At 40.9% G+C, this 22,027-nt stretch overlaps 1 protein-coding gene across 4 annotated transcripts in view; it reads right to left on the bottom strand.

The window, feature by feature from the left end:
* The window catches only part of dpy19l3 (dpy-19 like C-mannosyltransferase 3), a 91,796-nt gene that overhangs the window by 30,770 nt on the left and 38,999 nt on the right, over positions 1–22,027 (bottom strand). For 3 of the 4 annotated variants that reach the window (XM_057842728.1, XM_057842718.1, XM_057842744.1), the window contains 6 exons: positions 18,800–18,901; positions 16,640–16,713; positions 14,271–14,474; positions 10,785–10,907; positions 6,623–6,734; positions 2,221–2,277 (listed from right to left, as the gene is read on the bottom strand). In XM_057842728.1, the coding sequence (XP_057698711.1) occupies positions 2,221–2,277; positions 6,623–6,734; positions 10,785–10,907; positions 14,271–14,474; positions 16,640–16,713; positions 18,800–18,901 (672 nt within the window). The remainder of the gene's footprint in view (positions 1–2,220; positions 2,278–6,622; positions 6,735–10,784; positions 10,908–14,270; positions 14,475–16,639; positions 16,714–18,799; positions 18,902–22,027) is intronic. The other variant, XM_057842737.1, reaches the window with a different exon arrangement.

Raw genomic sequence — 22,027 nt, 5'->3', positions numbered from 1 at the left:
CATTTCCGGGACACTTCCTGTTGATATCAGTTCACTTGTTTATTCGGGGACATTTTGGTGACACGTCCTGTTGATATCATGTCACTTCCTGTTGATTTGGGGACATTTTGGGGACACTTCCTCTTGCTACCAGGTCACTTCCTGTTCAGTTTGGGGCATTTCGGGGTACCTTTCGGTTGATATCGGGGTCACTTCCTGTTGAGTTGGGGGCATTTGATGGTAATTTCCTGTTCATATTGGGTCATATCCTGTTGATTTAGGGTCACTTTGTGGACACTTCCTGTCAATATCGGATCACTCCCTGATCTGGGGGCATTTCGGGGTACCTTCCTTTTGGCAACATATAACTTCCTGGTGATTTGAGAGCATTTCAGGTTCACTTCCTGTAAAGTTGGGGGCATTTTGGAATCCTTTCCTGATTTGGTGGCATTTCGGGGTCAATTTCTGTTGATTTGGGGACATTTCGGAGACACATCCTGTTAATATCGGGTCACTCCCTGTTGATTTGTGCACAGGCTTTCCACAAAGTCTATAATTTCATCTTAGCTTTTTCCACAAAGGCGTTTCTTTTTATTTCATAATGTCACTTCCAGAACAATGAATTGTCTTACGTCAATCAAATACAAAAGGCGGGGTCAGTTAAAGACACACTTGGTAGCTTTTCAGTTTTGGTTGATTTTAGCGATGCCAATCAAAAAAATCAATCTCCCGGTCGCCTCCAGTTGAATTAAACAATATTTCTTTTTCCAGCGGCTGTGTGAAGGATGAATAGTAATAAGGTAATGTATCCAAATGAGGCTAAACAATAGCATATGACGGTTAGCAACCGTGTGGCTTAGTGTCGCTAACCACCCCAACCAACCCGAACGAGTTCGGCTGTTGGTCACTAGTTTTCAGTTGACCATTTCTCACAAATGTTATGAAAATATTATATAAAGGTTGAAAAGTGTTGCTATAAGTGATTGGCTGAATTGTGGAGTTTGGTCGTTAGCATTTGATAGGTAAACTTCCTTGCTCAGGCTGACTATCCAACCGGTTCACAAGTTTGAAAGTGATACTACCAAATGCTAGCGCAGCTTGCCAGACGCCACGATCCAGCCAATCGAAATCAAAATTTGAACGAAATGATGATTAACAATGATGTATTTTAGAAAGAGTAGAAATTAAGAAATTATCGTAATTCTCAAACTAGAAATTGCAGCTAGATATTGGCCACACCCTCCGAATTTGACATGAAAACTTTATTTGTTCACATAAAAGCAGCACTGGACTATTAGCTGCAGGTGTCCATGTTGTATTATGGTTTATTTACCCCGAAAGACATGCAGCCTATGTAATTATTAGGTAATGAACAGCACTGCATGATATAAGCTGCTGGGTTCAAACTGAATTGTAGTCTGGAAATTACAGTCATGAAAATTTAACACATAATTCCAGAATATTTGCATCTATAATTTTTTTGTCTCACTTTGGCAAAAAAATAGTGACTACAAACCAGGGCCGGCCCAGGCCATTTGGGGGGGCCCTAAGCAAAATAATGCAAAGGGGCCCATATTTTTGGTCCACCATTTCGTCACAGTCTACTGTGAAACCCATACATGCAATCCAAGCCATACGTCCATATTTTGTATGCTAATCAGATTTTGTTGCACTACATACTTTAAACTTCTCACCCCAAATGACTGTCAGTACTTACAGTAGATACCGCCAAACCTTTTTCTAAAAGAGGAAAGAAAGAAGTTAAGGAAGAACTTTTATTTTTTTAGGCTTGTAATCAAGTATCAAAACTCGCAAAAGTCAAATAAACTGTAGAAAACAAAATAGAATATAAATTAAACAATTGCCAGATTGGGGCCCCCCTAGTGATCAGGGGCCCTAAGCAGCTGCCTAGTCTGCGTATAGGCTGGGCCGGCCCTGCTACAAACCATTGACAAAAATGACTAAAAATGGAAAATTAGAAGTATGATGTCATCAATAACATAATGACATCTATGCCTAGATAAAGTTTAGGCAACACAGCTCACAAGAAATAAAAATACAAATAAACAAACAAAAACATGAATAGAAACATGAATTCAATTTGTTCAAAATGGATTTGACACTTTCACGACGCATTTTGTCGGTCACAAAATGCAAATGTGCTCAGTCGTGCCAAAACGCTGATGGCATCATGAAATTCTAACGTGAAATATGAGTATCATGAACGTGGGACGGTGCTACCTTGTAAACGAGGAAGGCCGTGATGGCGAGGGGCGCGGCGTACCGGACCAATCTGAGCTGGCGAGGAGATGAGAGACAGCAAAGAGAAGCGAGTCAATGAAGGCGGCTCATGGTCCAACTACAAGAACAGCACTGACCCCTGGTGGACACCTTTGAAACAGAAGAGTCAGACGAGGTCGCCAATAATGCTGCCTTCACATGCTCTGGGAAAGATCATCATTTCCACTTGCTAATTGGTCATTACGAGTACGCCCTGTTCTTGTGCTTTTGTTGTTGTTGCCAAAAAAACAGCAGAAACGGACTTTATTTTGGTTTGTTGCTTTGGCAAAACTGTTTTAGACCTATTCATTCATCTACAACAACAGAAGAGGATGCACCAACATCCAAAAGGTTTTACAGTATGGCCGTGCACGAAAAGTGATATTTGGTATATGGCAAAATGGCTTTTGGCATGTGGCATTTTTTTGGTAGGTGGCAAAATGTATTTTGGTATATGGCATTATGATTTTGAATATGGCATTTTTTTGGTATGTTGCATTTTTTGGTCCAAAAGTCCGCTAACTAAAATGCTATATAATGCTAATGTTTACCAGATAGTTTCTGGTGCGCATTAGATTGTTTCTAGTGCACACCAGAAACTATCTGGTGAACATTGGCATTATATACATAACATTTAAACTAGCGGACTTTTGCTACAAAAGTTAGCCAATTGCAACCGTGCAAAAATTGGCTAGCTTGTATAGCAAAAATCCACTATCTTAAAGGCTAAGGTTTACAACGATTGGCTAACTTGCATAGCAAAAGTCCGCTAGCTTAAATGCTGGATAATGCTGATGTTTACAACAATTGGCTAACCTGCATAGCAAAAGTCCTCTAACTAAAATGCTATATAATGCTAATGTTTACCAGATAGTTTCAAGATAGTTTCTGGTGCGCACTAGAAACAATCTGGTAAACATTGGCATTATATACATAGCATTTAAACTAGCGGACGTTTGCTATAAAAGTTTGCCTGTTGCAACAATGCAAAAATGGTCTAACTTGCAGAGCAAAAGTCCGCTATTTTAAAGGCGATATAATACTGATGTTTACAACAATTGGCTAACTTGCATTGCAAAAGTCCACTAGCTTAAATGCAAAATAATGCTGATGTTTACAACAATTGGCTAACCTGCATTGCAAAATTCCGCCAGCTTAAAGGCTATGTAATGCTAATGTTTACAACAATTGGCTAACTTGCAAAGCAAAAGTCCGCTAGCTTCAATGCTTGATAATGCTGATGTTTACAACAAATGGCTAACCTGCATAATAAAAAGTCGCTAGCTACAATGCTAGATAATGCTGATGTTTGTAACAATAGGCTAACCTGCATAGCAAAAGTCTGTTAGCTAAAATGCTATATAATGCTAATGTTTACTAAATAGTTTCTGGTGTGCACCAGATTCTTTCTGGTTGAGGTACATAGCATTTAAACTAGCGGACTTTTGCGATAAAAGTTAGCCAATTGTTGCATTGTTGCAATTGGCTAACTTGCATAGTATAAGTCAGCGAGCTTAAAGGCTAAATATTGCTAATGTTTAGAACAATTGGCTAACTTTGATAGCAAAAGTCAGCGAGCTTAAATACTAGTTAATGCTGATGTTTACAACAATTGGCTAACTTTGATAGCAAAAGTCAGCTAGCTTCAATGCTTGATAATGCTGATGTTTACAACAAGTGGCTAACCTGCATAGCAAAAGTCTGCTAGCTAAAATGCTATATTAAGCTAATGTTTACTAAATAGTTTCTGGTGTGCACCAGATTCTTTCTGGTTCAAGTACATAGCATTTAAACTAGCGGACTTTTGCGATAAAAGTTAGCCAATTGTTGCATTGTTGCAATTTGCTAACTTGCGTAGCAAAAGTCAGCGAGCTTAAAGGCTAAATATTGCTAATGTTTAGAACAATTGGCTAACTTGCATAGCAAAAGTCAGCGAGCTTATAGGCTATGTAATGCTAATGTTTACAACAATTGGCTAACTTGCATAGCAAAAGTCCGCTAGCTTCAATGCTAGATAATGCTAATGTTTACAACAATTGGCTAACTTTAATAGCAAAAGTCCACTTGCTTCAATGCTTGATAACGCTGATGTTTACAACAAGTGGCTAACCTGCATAGTTAAAGTCCGCTAGCTACAATGCTAGACAAGCTGATGTTTACTAAATAGTTTCTGGTGTGCACCAGATTCTTTCTGGTTGACGTACATAGCATTTAAACTAGCGGACTTTTGCAATAAATGTTAGCCAATTTTTGCATTGTTGCAATTGGCTAACTTGCATACCAAAAGTCAGCGAGCTTCAATGCTAGATAATGCTAATGTTTACAACATTTGGCTAACTTGCATAGCAAAAGTCCGCTAGCTTCGATGCAAGATAATGCTAATGTTTACAACAATTGGCTAACTTTAATAGCAAAAGTCCGCCAGCTTCAATGCTTGATAATGCTAATGTTTACAACAATTGGCTAACTTTAATAGCAAAAGTCCGCTAGCTTCAATGCTTGATAATGCTGATGTTTACAACAAGTGGCTAACATGCATAATAAAAGTTCGCTAGCTACAATGCTAGATAATGCTGATGTTTATAAAAATAGGCTAACCTGCATAGCAAAAGTCTGCTAGCTAAAATGCCATATAATACTAATGTTTACGAAGTTGTTTCTGGTGTGCACCAGATTCTTTCTGGTTGACGTACATAGCATTTAAACTAGCGGACTTTTGCGATAAATGTTAGCCAATTGTTGCATCGTTGCAATTGGCTAACTTACGTAGCAAAAGTCAGCGAGCTTAAAGGCTATGTAATGCTAATGTTTACAACAATTGGCTAACTTGCAAAGCAAAAGTCCGCTAGCTTCAATGCTTGATAATGCTGATGTTTACAACAAGTGGCTAACCTGCATAATAAAAGTCCGCAAGCTAGAATGCTAGATAATGCTGATGTTTATAACAATAGGCTAACTTGCATAGCAAAAGTCCGCTAGCTAAAATGCTATATAATGCTAATGTTTACTACTGTAAATAGTATCTGGTGTGCACCAGATTCTTTCTGGTTGACGTACATAGCATTTAAACTAGCGGACATTTGCGATAAAAGTTGACCAATTGTTGCATTGTTGCAATTGGCTAACAAATAGCAAAAGTCAGCGAGCAATTGGCTAACTTGCATAGCAAAAGTCAGCGAGCTTAAAGGCTTTGTAATGCTAATGTTTACAACAATTGGCTAACTTGCATAGCAAAAGTCAGCTAGCTACAATGCTGGATAATGCTGATGTTTATAACAATAGGCTAACCTGCATAGCAAAATTCCGCTAGCTTAAATACTAGTTAATGCTGATGTTTACAACTATTGGCTAACTTGCATACCAAAAGTCCGCTAGCTTCAATGCTAGATAATGCTAATGTTTACAACAATTGGCTAACTTTAATAGCAAAAGTCAGCTAGCTACAATGCTGAATAATGCTAATGTTTATAACAATAGGCTAACCTGCATAGCAAAATTCCGCTAGCTTAAATACTAGTTAATGCTGATGTTTACAACTATTGGCTAACTTGCATACCAAAAGTCCGCTAGCTTCAATGCTAGATAATGCTAATGTTTACAACAACTGGCTAACTTTAATAGCAAAAGTCAGCTAGCTACAATGCTGGATAATGCTGATATTTACAACAAGTGGCTAAGCTGCATAATAAAAGTTCGCTAGCTACAATGCTAGATAATGCTGATGTTTATAACAATAGGCTAACCTGCATATCAAAAGTCTGCTAGCTAAAATGCTATGTAATGCTAATGTTTACTAAGTTGTTTCTGGTGTGCACCAGATTCTTTCTGGTTGACGTACACAGCATTTAAACTAGCGGACTTTTGCGATAAAAGTTAGCTAACTTGCATAGCAAAAGTCAGCAAACTTAAAGGCTAAATATTGCTAATGTTTTGAACAAATGGCTAACTTGCATAGCAGAAGTCAGCGAGCTTAAGGCTATGTAATGCTAATGTTTACAACAATTGGCTAACTTGCATAGCAAAAGTCCGCTAGCGTCAATGCCATATAATGCTAATGTTTAGCAGATAGTTTCTGGTCTAAATGGATTTGGCCGCTATTGCCGCTAATGGCATCCATTTTGTTAACAAACACTATTTTAGTGGAAGAGTTTGGTAGCAACGTTTTGCCTCCTTTTTTTTTTTTAAAATGGTGACACTATACTTTTGTGGTACGAGACAAGTAAAGCCCAATGACCCGCCAGGCTTATACAACGCCAGGGGGTAAAGGGCTCCCGAAATGTGGCTGTGCTTATGACGAACCAATCACAATGCAACGTGAGCCTCCCTTGAACTAAGTTCCAGTAAGCTTTTTTCCCGCACTCACCATGACTTTGGTGTTACACCGTAGGGCGTGAAGAAGCATCGCCCACACGTCCCTCCCGCACACGCCATACGCCGCCACGGCGCACATGTGGCCCGTCCAGATGTACTTCATCCTGGCCGGTGCAAAGAAGAAATAAGGAGGCGGGCAAAAAGGAAAAAAAAGTGAAAGCGTGTACAAAACAAACTTCTTCAAAAAAGAAAGAAGCCTGCACTTTTGGCCTCCCGCTCTTCATCAGCACTTTGCAGGAAGCCAAAGAAATCCAATTTGTCAGCTAGTGTGCAGTCCGACCGCCGCTGTTTAATGCTCACGCGCACACGCATGGCTTGACTTTGTACCGCCTCCACTTTTATGTCCGTTGCGATGCTTTCTTTCCAATCTTATTGCCAGCCCGACTCTGCCATGAAATGGTTTGGATTCAGTTGTAATCCTGCCCGGGACACTTTTTAATCCTAATCCTCGATTTTGAAACGCTAATTTGACAAACTAAATTAAATTTGAAAGAGATGAAACCAGAATTAATGGTGGTCGTTGAGCAGAAAAAAATGATATGAACTACAATAAGTCTTCCTGACCACTAGTTGGCACTGTAGAATGGAATTAGCAGTGTTGTTGAAGTTCCTTTTGAAAAAGTTAAGAGTTGTAGTTATGAAAGTAAGTACTATAAGTTTTACTTTACTTAAATATAAATAAAAATATTAGCATAAAATGCCAATTTCGATTATGTTAGCTTTGGTGTGTTGGTTTATTGGGCCACTTCCTGTTGAAATGGGGGCATTTCGGGGTCACTTCCTGTTGATTTGGGGTCATTTCCTGTTGCGTTGGGGGCATTTCGGGGTCACTTCCTGTCGATATCGGGTCACTTCCTGATCGTGGGGCATTTCGGGTTCACTTCCTGTTGCGTTGGGGCCATTTCAGGGTCACTTCCTGTCAATATCAAGTCACTTCCTGATTTGGGGGCATTTCGGGGTCACTTCCTGTTGAGTTGGAGGCATTTCAGGGTCACTTCCTATTGTTATTGGGTCAATTCCTGTTGATCTAGGGGCATTTTAGGGCCACTTCCTGATTTGAGGGCATTTTCGGGGTCACTTCCTGTTGAGTTGAGGCCATTTCAGGGTCACGTCCTGTCAATATCAAGTCACTTCCTGATTTTTGGGGCATTTCAGGGTCACTTCCTGTTGAGTTGGAGGCATTTGAGGGTCACTTCCTGTTGATGTCGTGTCAATTCCTAATTTGGGGGCATTTTGGGGTCAATTCTGGTCTATGTCGGGTCACTTCCTAATTTGGGGGCTTTTTGGGGTCACTACCTGTTGAGTTGGGGCATTTTGGGGTCACTTCCTGTTGATTTGGGGTCATTTCCTGTTGCGTTGGGGGCATTTCAGGGTCACTTCCTGTCGATATCGGGTCACTTCCTGATCGTGGGGCATTTCGGGTTCACTTCCGGTTGCGTTGGGGCCATTTCAGGGTCACTTCCTGTTGATATCGTGTCACTTCCTAATTTGGAGGCATTTTGGGGTCAATTCTTTAGGAGTTGGGAGCACTTCAGGGTCACTTCCTATCGATATCGGGTCAATTCCTGTTGATCTAGGGGCATTTTAGGGTCACGTCCTGATTTGAGGGCATTTCGGGTCACTACCTGTTGAGTTGGGGGCATTTCAGGGTCACTTCTTGTCTATATCAAGTCACTTCCTGTTGAGTTGGAGGCCTTTGAGGGTCATTTCCTGTTGATATCGTGTCACTTCCTAATTTGGGGGCATTTTGGGGGTCACTTGGAGTTGGGGGCATTTCAGGGTCACTTCCTATTGATATTGGGTCAATTCCTGCTGATCTAGGGGCATTTTAGGGTCACTTCCTGATTTGAGGGCATTTTCAGTTTCACTTCCTGTTGAGTTGGGGCCATTTCAGGGTCACTTCCTGTCAATATCAAGTCACGTCCTGATTTGGGGGCATTTCAGGGTCACTTCCTGTCTATATCGGGTCGCTTCCTGTTGATGTCGTGTCAATTCCTAATTTGGGGGCATTTTGGGGTCACTTCCGGTCTATATCTGGTCACTTCCTAATTTGGGGGCATTTTGGGGTCACTACCTGTTGAGTTGGGGTCATTTCGGGGTCACTTCCTGATTGTGGGGCATTTCGGGTTCACTTTTTGTTGAGTTAAGGGCATTGCAGGGTCATTTCCTCCTCATTTTGGGTCACTCCCTGTTGATTTTGGGTCATTTTGGGGTCCTTTCCTGTTGATATTGGGTCACATCATGATTTGGGGGGTATCTCGGGGTCACTTTCGTTTGATATAGGGTTACTTCCTGTTGAGTTGGGAGCATTTCAGGGTCATTTCCTGTTAATATCGGGTCACTTCCTGATTTTGGGCCATTTTGGGGTCACCTGTTTATTTGGGGGAATTTGGGGGGCCACTTCCATCTTTGAGGGGATTTTGGAGTAATTTCCTGTTGATACCGGGTCACTTACTGTTGATTTGGGGGCAAGTCAGGGTCCCTTCCTGTCGATATCAGGTCACTTCCTGATTTGGGGGCATTTCGGCGTCACTTTCTGTTTTGGGAGCATTTCCTGTTGATTTGGGGGAATTTCGGGGGTCACTACCTTCTTTGAGGGGATTTTGGAGCAATTTCCTGTTGATATAGGGTAACTTACTTTACTTTGGGGGCATATCAGGGTCACTTCCTGATTTGGGGGCATTTCAGGGTCACTTACTGTTGATTTGGGGTCATATCAGGGTCACTTCCTGTCGATATCAGGTCACTTCCTGATTTGGGGGCATTTCAGGGTCACTTTCTGTTGAGTTGGGGGCATTTCAGGGTCACTTCCTGTCGATATCAGGTCACTTCCTGATTTGGGGGCATTTTGGGGTCACTTTCTGTTGATTTGGGTTCATTTCCTGTTGAGTTGGGGGAATTTCAGGGGTCACTTCCTTCTTTGAGGGGATTTTGGAGTCATTTCCTGTTAATATCGGGTAACTTACTGTTGATTTGGGGGAATTTCAGGGTCCCTTCCTGTCGATATCAGGTCAATTCCTGATTTTGGGGCATTTCGAGGTCATTTACTGTTGATTTGGGGGCATTGGGTCACTTCCCGTCGATATTAGGTCACTTACTGATTTGGGGGCGTTAGGCGTTTCAGGGTCACTTCCTGTTGAGTTGGGATCACTTCCTGTTTCAGGGTCACTTTCTGTTGAGTTGGGGGCATTTCGGGGTCACTTTCTGTCAATATCGGGTCAGTTTCTGTTGATATCGGGTAACTTTCTGATTCGGGGGCATTTCAGGGTCCCTTCCTGTCGATATCAGGTCAATTCCTGATTTGGGGGCATTTCGAGGTCACTTACTGTTGATTTGGGGGCATTTCAGGGTCACTTCCTGATTTGGGGGCGTTTCAGGGTCACTTCCTGTTGAGTTGGGATCACTTCCTGTTTCAGGGTCACTTTCTGTTGAGTTGGGGGCATTTCGGGGTCACTTCTTTTTGATACCGGGTCACTTCCTATTGATTTAGGGTAACTTCCTGATTTGGAGGTATTTTGGGGTCACTTCCTTTCGATTTTGGGGCATTTCTGGGTCACTTCCTGTTGAGTTGGGGGATTTCGGGGTCACTTCATGTTGATATCGGGTCACTTGGGTTAGAAATCAATAACAGTGAATGGCAAGTGGACGTTTTTGTGCTATTGAAATGAATGGTAAAGGGACCATTGAAAATCAATGGGAAATTTGCGCCTTTAGAAATGAATGGGTATATTTTGGGCATTTTTAGCAAAAACTGAATTGAGTTTCTGTGCCTTTTATCGTCCTGAATTTTATGATGTGTAAATGATGTGATTTGGACAAAAATTGTACGACGAGTAGCGTTTTGAAGGGGGGAAAAAAAACTTCAACTTGAAAGAAATCCACCACAAAGTATGGGTTTACTTTGTAAAGTCACGACTCCAATTATAAACTTTTCTTTCTCGTCTCTTCCCGCAAAGAGCGAAAAGTTCAACGCAAACTCCACTTCACGCGGCAATCATACACGCTAACGCGCATACATTTACATGGCTTCATCCGCGTTATGAAATAACAACGCTTTCCTGAAAAACGGCAGGAGGTCGGCGCCAGGCGGTGTTGTTGCCGTGACAACAAGACAGCACTTAAGGGGGACGTTAGGACAAGACGAGAAACGTCACCTCATGGTGCTGAAGGCTAGCAGGCCGTAGAAAAACGTATGCAGCAGGTTGTACGCCACGTCCGGACGAAAGGGCGGCGGCGGCGCAATGTTCGCCTTCTTCTCTGTCGCGCCTCCTTTCGGTCTGCAGAGGAAAACGTTACCGTGAGTCACGGCGTGGAAATATTCCAGATGAAAAGGTGGCTGGAACTGATACGATTCACCCTGAGCATCTTAAACGGCCGCCGGGGGACGTGATGTCATCGCCTCGGAATTTTTTTTTCTATTTCTACGTCTGTCTGGATTCCCTCCCGGCTGGCCTTTTGTTCTGGCTGGTTAGCATTCGCGCAGCGAGTCGCTATGCTAATGAGGGAAGTTAGATGCCTAGAGACGACACCGGCGGCAAAATAGCGAGCGCTGGAGGGAAGAAGCGTCGATTCAATATTGAACATTGATCATCGAACGAAATGTCATCAAACTCCTCAACTTTATCAGCAACTACAAGTGGTGAAAGTTGCTCGCTAATATATAGCGGATTTTTTTAGCGGCTATGTTTTTCCCTCCCTTTGAACTCTGCTATTTCATGGATTTTTAAGAGTTAACTACATCATCACTTAATGAACTAGAAACTGCAATTTCTGGAGAAATTACTCTGGGTCTTTGCTGTGTGGAGATACAGATCAGAGCCCCGCCCAAGTTGGTTTGGGGACATTTCAGGGACAATATCAGGTCACTTTCTGTTGATTTGGGGCCATTTGGGGGACACGTCCTGGTCACAACAGGTCATTTGGGGACTTTTGGGGGGCGTGTCCTTGTCATTTCCTGTTGATTTGGGGACGCTTGTGTTTTTTGCCATTGAAAATGAATGGGAAATTTGGACATCCATGGCCGTCAATGGCATCGACATCCATATGCATTAATGGAATCCAAGTACATTGGCATCAATAGAATCAACAAACATGGCCGTCAATGGCACTAAACAAAGTAAATGCCATTGAAAATGAATGGGAAATTTGGACATCCATGGCCGTCAATGGCATCGACATCCATATGCATCAATGGAATCCAAGTACAATGGCATCAATAGAATCAACAAACATGGCTGTCAATGGCATTAAACAAAGTAGATGCCATTGAAAATGAATGGGAAATTTGGACATCCATGGCCGTCAATGGCATCTAAGTACATTGGCATTAATAGAACTGACATATATGGCTGTCAATGGCATCTGTCTAAATTGGCCCAACGCAATATTAATGCCATTGGAAATGAATGGGAAATTTGGACGTCCATGGCCGTCAATGGCACTGACTTACAATTGCGTCAAAGGAATCCAAATATATTGGCATCAATAGAAATCGACAAGCATGGCTGTCAATGGCATCAAGCAAAGTGAATGCCATTGAAAATAAATGGGAAATTTGGACGTCCATGGCCGTCAATGGCATCGACATCCATAAATGTCAATGGAATCCAAGTACATTGGCATCGATAGAATTGACATACATGGCCGTCAATGGCATCTGTCTAAATTGGCCCAACCCAATGTTAATCCCATTGTAAATGAATGGGAAATTTGGACATCCATCGACATCTACAGTATATGTATCAATGAAATCCAAGTACATTGGCATCAATAGAATCAACAAACATGGCTGTCAATGGCATTAAGCAAAGTAAATGCCATTGAAATGAATGGGAAATTTGGACGTCCATGGCCGTCAATGGCACTGACTTACAATTGCGTCAAAGGAATCCAAATATATTGGCATCAATAGAAATCGACAAGCATGGCTGTCAATGGCATCAAGCAAAGTGAATGCCATTGAAAATAAATTGGAAATTTGGACGTCCATGGCCGTCAATGGCATCGACATCCATATACAGTGGGGAGAACAAGTATTTGATACAATCACAGTGGGAAAACCCATTGGCAGTGTATCAAATACTCCCCACTGTATGTCAATGGAATCCAAGTACATTGGCATCAATAGAACTGACATACATGGCCGTCCATTGCATCTGTCTAAATTGGCCCAATACAATGTTAATCCCATTGAAAATGAATGGGAAATTTGGACATCCATGGCCGTCAATGGCATCGACTTACAATTGCGTCAATGGAATCCAAGTACATTGGCATCAATAGAATTGACATACATGGCGGTCAGTGGCATCAAAGCAATGTAAATTCAATTGAAAATTCCATTGGAAGTGCATGGGAAATTTGAACGTTGAATCCCATTAAAAATGAATGGGAAAAGTTTTTGGCAAATTTCCGGGGAACCAAAAATTTTTTTTTCAAAATTATGTATACAATTTTTATGCCCCTCTAGACGAAATACATTTGGAAAATTTGTTTTGGTTTTTTCGAAAAATCGGTGAAAAATCGGCATTTACGGAAGAACGAAAAAATTTTCAGGGTCGTTCGAAAAATTCCCTGCGCCGCGTGAAAATTTCTATCGTTTCAATATTTTAACAGTGCCGATTGGTCAAACAGTTCGGGCTGTGCGGCAAGGCGAAGATATCCCGTTCAAAAAAACAACAAGAGAATCATTATCTAACATCGAAACATTACCGTAATTTTCGGACTATAAGCCGCTACTTTTTTTCTTCATTTTGAATCCTGGGGCTTATAGTCCAGTGCGGCTTATTTTTTGATTGATTCTGGTTCATAAGACCTTCCTGATTATGACATGACACTATCATTGGCATTACTGAATGCTTATGACAGATGTCATTAATAGAGGTCCCAGAGAATTCTGGAGCATAGGTATTTGTATTGGGAACGGCCAAATGGACCTCAGCTGGGCATTCTAGAGATAATTATTAAGTGTCATAACTCCGCAAAACTCCATTTATGTCCAGCTCGGATCTTTTACATCCATTTAAAAGTGAGATAATTTGTTCATGACATGAATAATGTTCATGACAGTCTTATGTCATAATTATGATTGTCTAATGACAGTCTTGTGGCACCACTGTCAAATAAAGTGTTACCAAATTCCATAACTAGCAATTAATTTAACAACTGGAACAGTAACTGAAGAAATAATTAGCACAGAATATGAATTGAAATTGTAATTTATATCTGCAGCACTGCAATGCATCCTAGGAGGCATGTTGGACAACAAGAGTGTTGACAGCAGGTGGTCTTAGAGGTTGACTGTCTCCCCCAAAGAAGCAGTGATGGCCAAATAAGGTTTCTTGAGTTACATGTTGGATCATTTGGTCTTATGACAGTCTTATGATGCATCTGTTAAATAAAGTGTTACCGGTTAATATCTTTTGGTGTAAATATACCATAATACAGGACAGCTGTGGCTAATAGTCCAGTGCGGCTTATCTATGAACAAATGCCGTTTTCGTATCAAATTTGATGGGTGGCGGCTTATAATCAGGTGCGCCTTATAGTGCAAAAATTACGGTAAATAGAAACATTATCTGGGTCTTTGAAAAAGACCCAGATAATAAAGACCCAACAATACTCTAAGGCTAGGTTCATACCGAAGGTCTTCAGGCTCGCCGTGTTTGATCCGACTGACAGCCCACCTGAGGTTGCGCAGAGCCGCCAGAGCCAGGGCGCCGCCCATCAACGCCAGCGTGAGGGAGTACGGGCCCAGCAGAAGTGTGGCGGACAGACGCTCCAGAGTGTCCAATGGCAGCGAGCCGAAGGCTTCCTCGCACAGATACAGATTGGCGTCAAAATCCCTGAAGGAGGACAAACAGCGTGCAAAAGTTGAAAATCCACTTACCAAACTAGTCAAAAGTTGAGTTAAGCGACAGCGAGAACCAAAAATGGTATTTGCCATGTGGCAAAATGTATTTTGCCATGTGGCATTTTTCTTTTGGGGGGTATCCATGGCATGGACGTGCATAGCCGTCAATGGCATGGCCTTACTTGGATGCCAGTTGATTGACAATGTGCTGTAATGTAAAGTGTATGGTCAAAAACCACAGTCACACATGTTTTGTTGCCAATTAAAATGAATTAAAAATTTGGATGTGCATAGCCCCAATGGCATGGACGTGAATGGCCTGCAAAATGCCATATACCCCCCAAGAAAATGCCACATGCAATAAAAAAAAAAAAAAAAAAAGAAGCCACAAATCAAAATCAATTTTGCCACATATTAATAAAAAAATGCTACACGTCAAAACACATTTTGCCACATGGCAAAAAAACAAAACAAATGCCACATGGCAAAAAAAATACCACATGGCAAAATCAATTTTGCCACATGGCAAAAAAAATGCCACATGGCAAAATGCATGTTGCCACATGGTGAAAAAAAAAAAGCCACATACCAAAATCTATTTTGCCACATACCCAAAAAAATGCCACATACAAAAATCCATTTTGCTACATACCAAAAAAATGCCAAAATGCACTTTGCCCCATGGCAAAAAAATGCCACATGGCAAAATCAAAAGTGCCACATGGAAAAAAAAAAGTGCCACATAAAAAAAAAAAAAAATACCACATGCTGAAATCCATTTTGCTAAATACCCCAAAAAATGCCACATGGCAAAAAAAAACCACATTTCAAAATACATTTTGCCCTATGGCAAAAAAATGCAACATGGCAAAATCAAGTTTGCCACATGGCCAATAAAATATGCCACATGGCCAAAAAAAAAAAAAAAATGCCACATGGCCAAAAAAATGCAACATGCCAAAATCCATTTTGCCACGTACCAAAAATAGAAAAAGCCACATAGCAAAAAAATTCCACATTTCAAAATACATTTTGCCGCATGGCAAGAAAAAATGCCACATGGCAAAATCAAGTTTGCCACATGGCAAAAAAAATGCCATATGTCGAGATCCATTTTGCCACATACCAAAAATTAAAAAAAAAAAAGCCACATATCAAAAAAATTCCACATTTCAAAATACGTTTTGCCACATGGCAAAAAAAATGCCACATGGCAAAATCAAGTTTGCCAAATGGCAAAAAAAATGCCACATGGCGAAAAAAATGCCACATGCCGAAATGTTTTTATGCCATTTAAAATGAATGGAAAATGTGGACGTGCTTAGCTCTCAATTGCATGGACGTGCATGGCCTGCAAAATGACATATATACCAAAAAATGGCAAATACCAAAATCCATTATGCCACATGCCAAAATACATTTTGCCATATGGCAAAAAAAATGTCAAATGCCACAATACATTTTGTCACATGGCAAAAAAAATGCCACATGGCAAAATCAATTTTGGCGTTTGCTAAAAAAAATGCCACATGCCAAAATCCTTTTTGCCACATGGCAAAAAAAATGCCACAAGCCAAAATACATTTTGCCACAAGTGGCAAAAAAAAATGCTAGATGCCAAAATACATTTTTCCCATGGCAAGGAAAAAATATGGCACATGGCAAAATCAAGTTTGCCACATGCCAAAGAAGTGCCACATGCCAAAAAATGCCTTCTTGAATGATATAAACTTCCTCAAGAAATTTGTCTCCACGAATTTCTGACAGAGGAAATATTTGCCAGCCACTCTTATCGCCATCAAAGGCAGTGAATGAGTTATACATAAGTGTAGCTTTTCCCCCCCTCATTTCTACACAATTTCAGACCAAGTAGCCAGATTTTTGACCATTTTTTGGTCATATCAGGTGAAAAATAGAAGCGACAAAGAAAGAACCCTCCAGTGTGAATCGCACGATAAACGTCGCATTGCTCGGCAACTTGTGAATAATTGAAGGGCCCCGCGTTATCTGCCGGAGACGCGGCACGGAGCGCCGTCTAATCGATGGTGCGAAACGTCATCTATTATTCACGCGCGCAGGTGCCGCAGCGTCGGAGGAATAAAATGTACGAGGCGGCGCGAGAGACGAGCGCGAGTCGTGTTCGGCGGGCGCGCCTACCTCGTCGGCCCTCGGGCAAACTTCGACTTGATGAATTTAAAGATGTGCTCGTCTGATCGCAGCTGCAGCGCTTTCTGTAATACACATAGATAAGGAATGAAGGAAAGGAAGAAAAAAAAAAACACCGGTGACAGACGCTCAATCCATTTTGACTCGGAGAGGGTTGACAGCGAATGATCGCTGTTAGCCAGAGGTGGGTAGAATAGCCAAAAATTTGACTCAAGTAAGAATAGCGTTATTTTTATTATTAGTTATTTATTTTTTTTACCCTGTTCAGCTTCTTAGACACGAAAAATAAGAGTTTGGGTGTCCTTATGGTCAGAACAGTTTTAATGTATCACATGGGAGTTTAATACTGTTCCTGTTAATTTATTTATTAAGAGAAAGCAGCAATCAGAAAGTAGTTATGGGGGGGGGGGGGGTCAGAATGCAAGGAAGCAGGCAGAAGGGGAAAAAAAAACAATACATTTACTGATGACCCCGCTGACAAATCAATTTTGTCACATACCAATAAAAAATGCTACATGTCACAATACATTTTGCCACATGGCAAAAAAAAAAAGCCGTATGACAAACTCAATTTTGCCACATTGCAAAGTAAAAATGCCACATGGTAAAATCCATTTTGTCACATGGCAAAAAAAAAAAATGCCACATGGCAAAAAAAATCCCACAGGCCAAAATAAAGTTTGCCACATGGCGAAAAAATGCCACATGGCAAGATTTTGCCACATGGCAAAAAAATGCCACATGGCAAAAAAAATGCCACATGACAAAATCCATTTTGCCACATGCCAAAAAATGCCACATGGCAAAATCCATTTTGCTACATGGCAAAAAAAAGCCACATGGCAAAAAAGGCCACATGGCAAAATCCATTTTGCCACGTGGCAAAAAATGCCGCATGGCAAAAAAAGCCACATGGCAAAATCCATTTTGCCACATGGCAAAAAAAGCCACATAGCAAAATCCATTTGGCCACATGGCAAAAAAATGGCACATGGCAAAAAAAATGCCACATGGCAAAAAAATGCCACAGGCCAAAATACATTTTGCCACCGGCAAAAAAAAAAAGGCACATGGCAAAATCAAGTTTGCCACATGGCAAAAAAAATTCCACATGATAAAATCCATTTTGCCACATGGCAAAAAAATGCCACAGGCCAAAATACATTTGCCACATGGCAAAATAAAGTTTGCCACATGGCAAAAAAATGCCACATGGCAAAAAATGCCAAATGGCAAAATCCATTTTGCTACATGGCAAAAAATGCCACATGGCAAAAAAAATGCCACATGGCAAAAAAAGCCACATGGCAGAATCCATTTTGCCACATGGCAAAGAAAAAAAATGGCACATGGCAAAATCCATTTTACCATATGTCAAAAAAATGGCACATGGAAAAAAAATGCCACAGGCATAAAAAAAGCCACATGGCAAAATCAAGTTTGCCACATGGCAAAAAATGCCCTATGACAGAATCCATTTTGCCACATGGCAAAAAAAAAATACCACAGGCCAGAATACATTTTGCCACATGGCAAAATCAAGTTTGCCACATGACAAAATCAAATTTGCCACATGGCAAAATCCACGTTGCCACATGGCAAAAAAAATCCCACAGGCCAAAATATTTTGCCACATGGCAAAAAAAAGCCACATGGCAAAATCAAGTTTACCACATAGCAAAAATGCCACATGGCAAAATCCATTTTGCCACATACCAAAATCAATTTTCCCACATGGGGGGGAAAAAATGCCACATGGAGGGCAGCAATGGCAGAAGCAGACTAGGGTCCAGTCTGGTCAAAATGAATTGGATGTCTAGTGCTGTCAATGGCACTATTCTAATGGAAGATTTTAGTAGCAACCTGTTGGTTCCCTCCCTTTTAAAACAATATATCAATTCCTGATGAGAAGATATCCTTACAACCTTTTGGGCTACAAAGTATCGCGATATATCACCATTTTGACATTTTGTCGCAACCTAAGTAGCGTTTCTTTCTCCATTAAACCTACTCAAGTAAAAAGTATGGTGTGATACTACCCATCACTGGCCTTAAGTTTTAGACCACTGTTCTATATGAATGTTCTGAAACATAATTCATGCATGAAAGAGTTGAAAAAAGAAAGATGGACGAAAAAGGATCAAGCACAACCTTGGCCAGGAAGTTGAAGGCGAGGGTGAGCAGGAGGACGGCCGTGCTGTGGATAATCAGTTTGGACACTCGCACCACAACACTTCCTGTCTTCAGAGAAGGCTGCAACGGCACAAAACACATCAATTAATAACAAATATATATATTTTCTATCTCATGATTTTGCTATTTTTGCCCAAATAATGAGAGACAGTGAGAACCAAAACTGGTATTTGCCATGTTGCAAAATGGATTTTGTTATGTGGCATTGTTTTTTTTGCCATGTGGCACTTTTGTGCCATGTGGAATTTTTTATTTGCCACGTGGCAAAATGGATTTTGCCACGTGGCAATTGTTTTTTGCCATGTGGCATTTTTTTTGCCAATTGGCAAATTTGATTTTGCCATGTGGCATTTTTTTGCCAAGTGGCAAAATGAACTTTGCCATGTGCCATTTTTTTGCCAAGTGGCAAAATGGATTTTGCCATGTGGCATTTTTTTCCCAGTGGCAAAATTGATTTTGCCATGTGGCATTTTTTGCCATGCAAATGGATTTTTGCCATGTGGCATTTTTTTGCTATGTGGCAAATGAATTTTGCCATGTGGCATTTTTTTTTTCCAAGTGGCAAAATTGATTTTGCCATGTGCCATTTTTTTGCCATGCAAACTGATTTTTGCCATGTGGCAAATGGATTGTGCCATGTGGCAAAATTGATTTTGCCAAGTGCCATTTTTTTATCATGTGGCAAAATCGTTTTTGCCATGTGGCAAAATGGATTTTGACATGTGGCATTTTTTTTGTCATGTGGCAAAATTGATTTTGCCATTTGGCATTTTTGCCATGCAAATGGATTTTTGCCGTGTGGCATTTTTTTGCCATGTGGCAAATGGATTTTGACGTGTGGCAAAATGGATTTTGCAATGTGGCATTTATTTGCCATGGGCATTTTTTTCAATCATGTGGCAAAATTGATTATGCCATGTGGCAAAATGGATTTTGACATGTGACATTTCTTTTTGTCATGTGGCAAAATTGATTTTGCCATGTGGCATTTTTTTGCCATGCAAATGGATTTTTGCCATGTGGCATTTTTTGCCATGTGGCAAATGGATTTTGACATCCATTTTACCACGTGGCATTTATTTGCCATGGGCATTTTTTCCTTGCCATGTGCCATTTTTCTGCCATGTGGCAAAATGTATTTTGAAATGCGGAATTTTTTTTTTTGTCATGTGGCAAAATTGATTTTGACGTGTGGCATTTATTTTTTGTCATGTGGCAAAATTGATTTTGCCATGCAGCATGTACTGGTCACTTCCCGTTGATTTTGGCCCATTTATAGGTCGTTTTCTGTTGATTTCGAGGTGTTTATGTTCCCTTCCCGTTGATTTGGGCATTTACACGTCACTTCCTGTTGATTTTGGACAGTAACAGGTCACTTTGTCTTGATTTGGGGGCATTTACACGTCACTTCCTGTTGACTGTGGATGGTATATGGTAAATGGAGAGTACCTATATAGCGCATTTAACTACATGGTTACCATGCCCAAAGTGCTTTACATCAGTTAGCACACATTTACCCTTTCATGCATGCATTCACACACCAATGGTGCTGCTGTAACGGGTACACGGTACGCGGTTAGTGTTTCCGCCTGCCGAGTGGATGCGTCGTGGGTTTGACTCTTGACCTGAGCGAGGAGGGATCGGAAAGCGGTCGGTGTGGTGCGGACACACGGGTTACACTGCTGCCATGCGAGGCGCATCCACAGTGGGCAGTAATAGCCAGGAATCGTACCACTGACACTTCGGTCCCAGAACAACTGGAGCTACCAACTCCGCCGTGGCCGCCCGGGTATTTATAGGTCATTTCCTGTTGATTTTAGGGGCATTTATGTTCCCTTCCTGGTGGTTTTGTACATTTACAGGTCACTTTCTGTTGTATTGGGGCATTTAAAGGTCACTTCCCATTGATTTTTGGTCATTTTGTCTTCTTTTTGGTGCATTTACATGTCACTTCCTGTTGAGTTTGGTCATTTACAGGTCATTTCCTGCTTATTTGGGGGCATTTATGTTCCCTTCCTGTTGATTTGGGGCACTTACAGATCACTTTCTGTTGATTTTTGGTCATTTTGTCTTCCTTTTGGAGCATTTACGGCTCAGTTCCTATTGATTTTGGGGCATTTAAAGGCCACTACCTGTTGAGTTTCAGGCATTTACAGGTGTTCATTTTGGGTTTAAAGTAGGCCTGCAGCTATCGATTATTTTAGTAGTCGATTATTCGATGAACTAGTTAGTTCGAATAATCGAGTAATCGGATAAGGAACATAAAAAATTAAAATACCTGACCTGAGCCTCAAACGGCATAAAAAAAATAACTACCGTAATTTTCGGACTATAAGGCGCACCTGAATATAAGCCGCCACCGACCAAATCTGACAAGAAAACGGCATTTGTTCATCGATAAGGCGCACTGGATTATAAACTGCAGCTGTCCTTGTTGTATTATGGGATATTACATCAAAAGATATTAACCAGGAACGCATTATTTGACAGCGACATCATAACACCGTGAGAAGACCAAATGAACCACCATGAACCACAATTGGCTACAAAGCTTCATTTGGCCATCAGTGCTCCCTTGGGGGAGACAGTCAACCTCTGCTACCACCTGCTGTAAACACTGTTGTCATTCAACATGCCTCCTAGCATGCATTGCAGCACTAAAGATGTAAATAACAATCAAAATTCATTTATTTCTTCAGTTACGCTTCCAAATGTGTATCTGTGTATCTGCCCAAATCAATAAAACTAAAGGCAAACACTTTCACAAACCAAATTTCAATTCTCTGTCTGTCCTTGCACATGTAGTAGAATTGACAATAAAGCAAACTTTGAACTTTGAAATGTTTTATTAATTCCCAGCCCTAGTATTTGGTAGCACTTTGACAGTGGTGCCATAAAACTGTCATAAGACTAAATGAACCACCATTGTTTCAATAAGCTTCATTTAGCCATCGCTGCTCCCATGGGGAAACTCTGCTGCCACCTGCTGTCAACACTTTTGTCGTCTAACATGCCTCCTAGCATACATTGCAGCGCTACAGATGTTAATAAAAATCATTATTTATTTCTTCAGTTACTCTTTGAGTTGTTTCATTAATTCCCAGCTCTAGTATTTGGTAACACTTGATTTGACAGTGGCGCCATAAGACTGTTATTAGACAATCATAACTATGATATGACACTGCA

The sequence above is a fragment of the Corythoichthys intestinalis genome, chromosome 1, assembly GCF_030265065.1.
Source record: "Corythoichthys intestinalis isolate RoL2023-P3 chromosome 1, ASM3026506v1, whole genome shotgun sequence".
Lineage (NCBI taxonomy): Eukaryota > Metazoa > Chordata > Actinopteri > Syngnathiformes > Syngnathidae > Corythoichthys > Corythoichthys intestinalis.
Note: the sequence above shows the minus strand (reverse complement) of the source record. Positions and strands in the feature narration are given on the sequence as shown.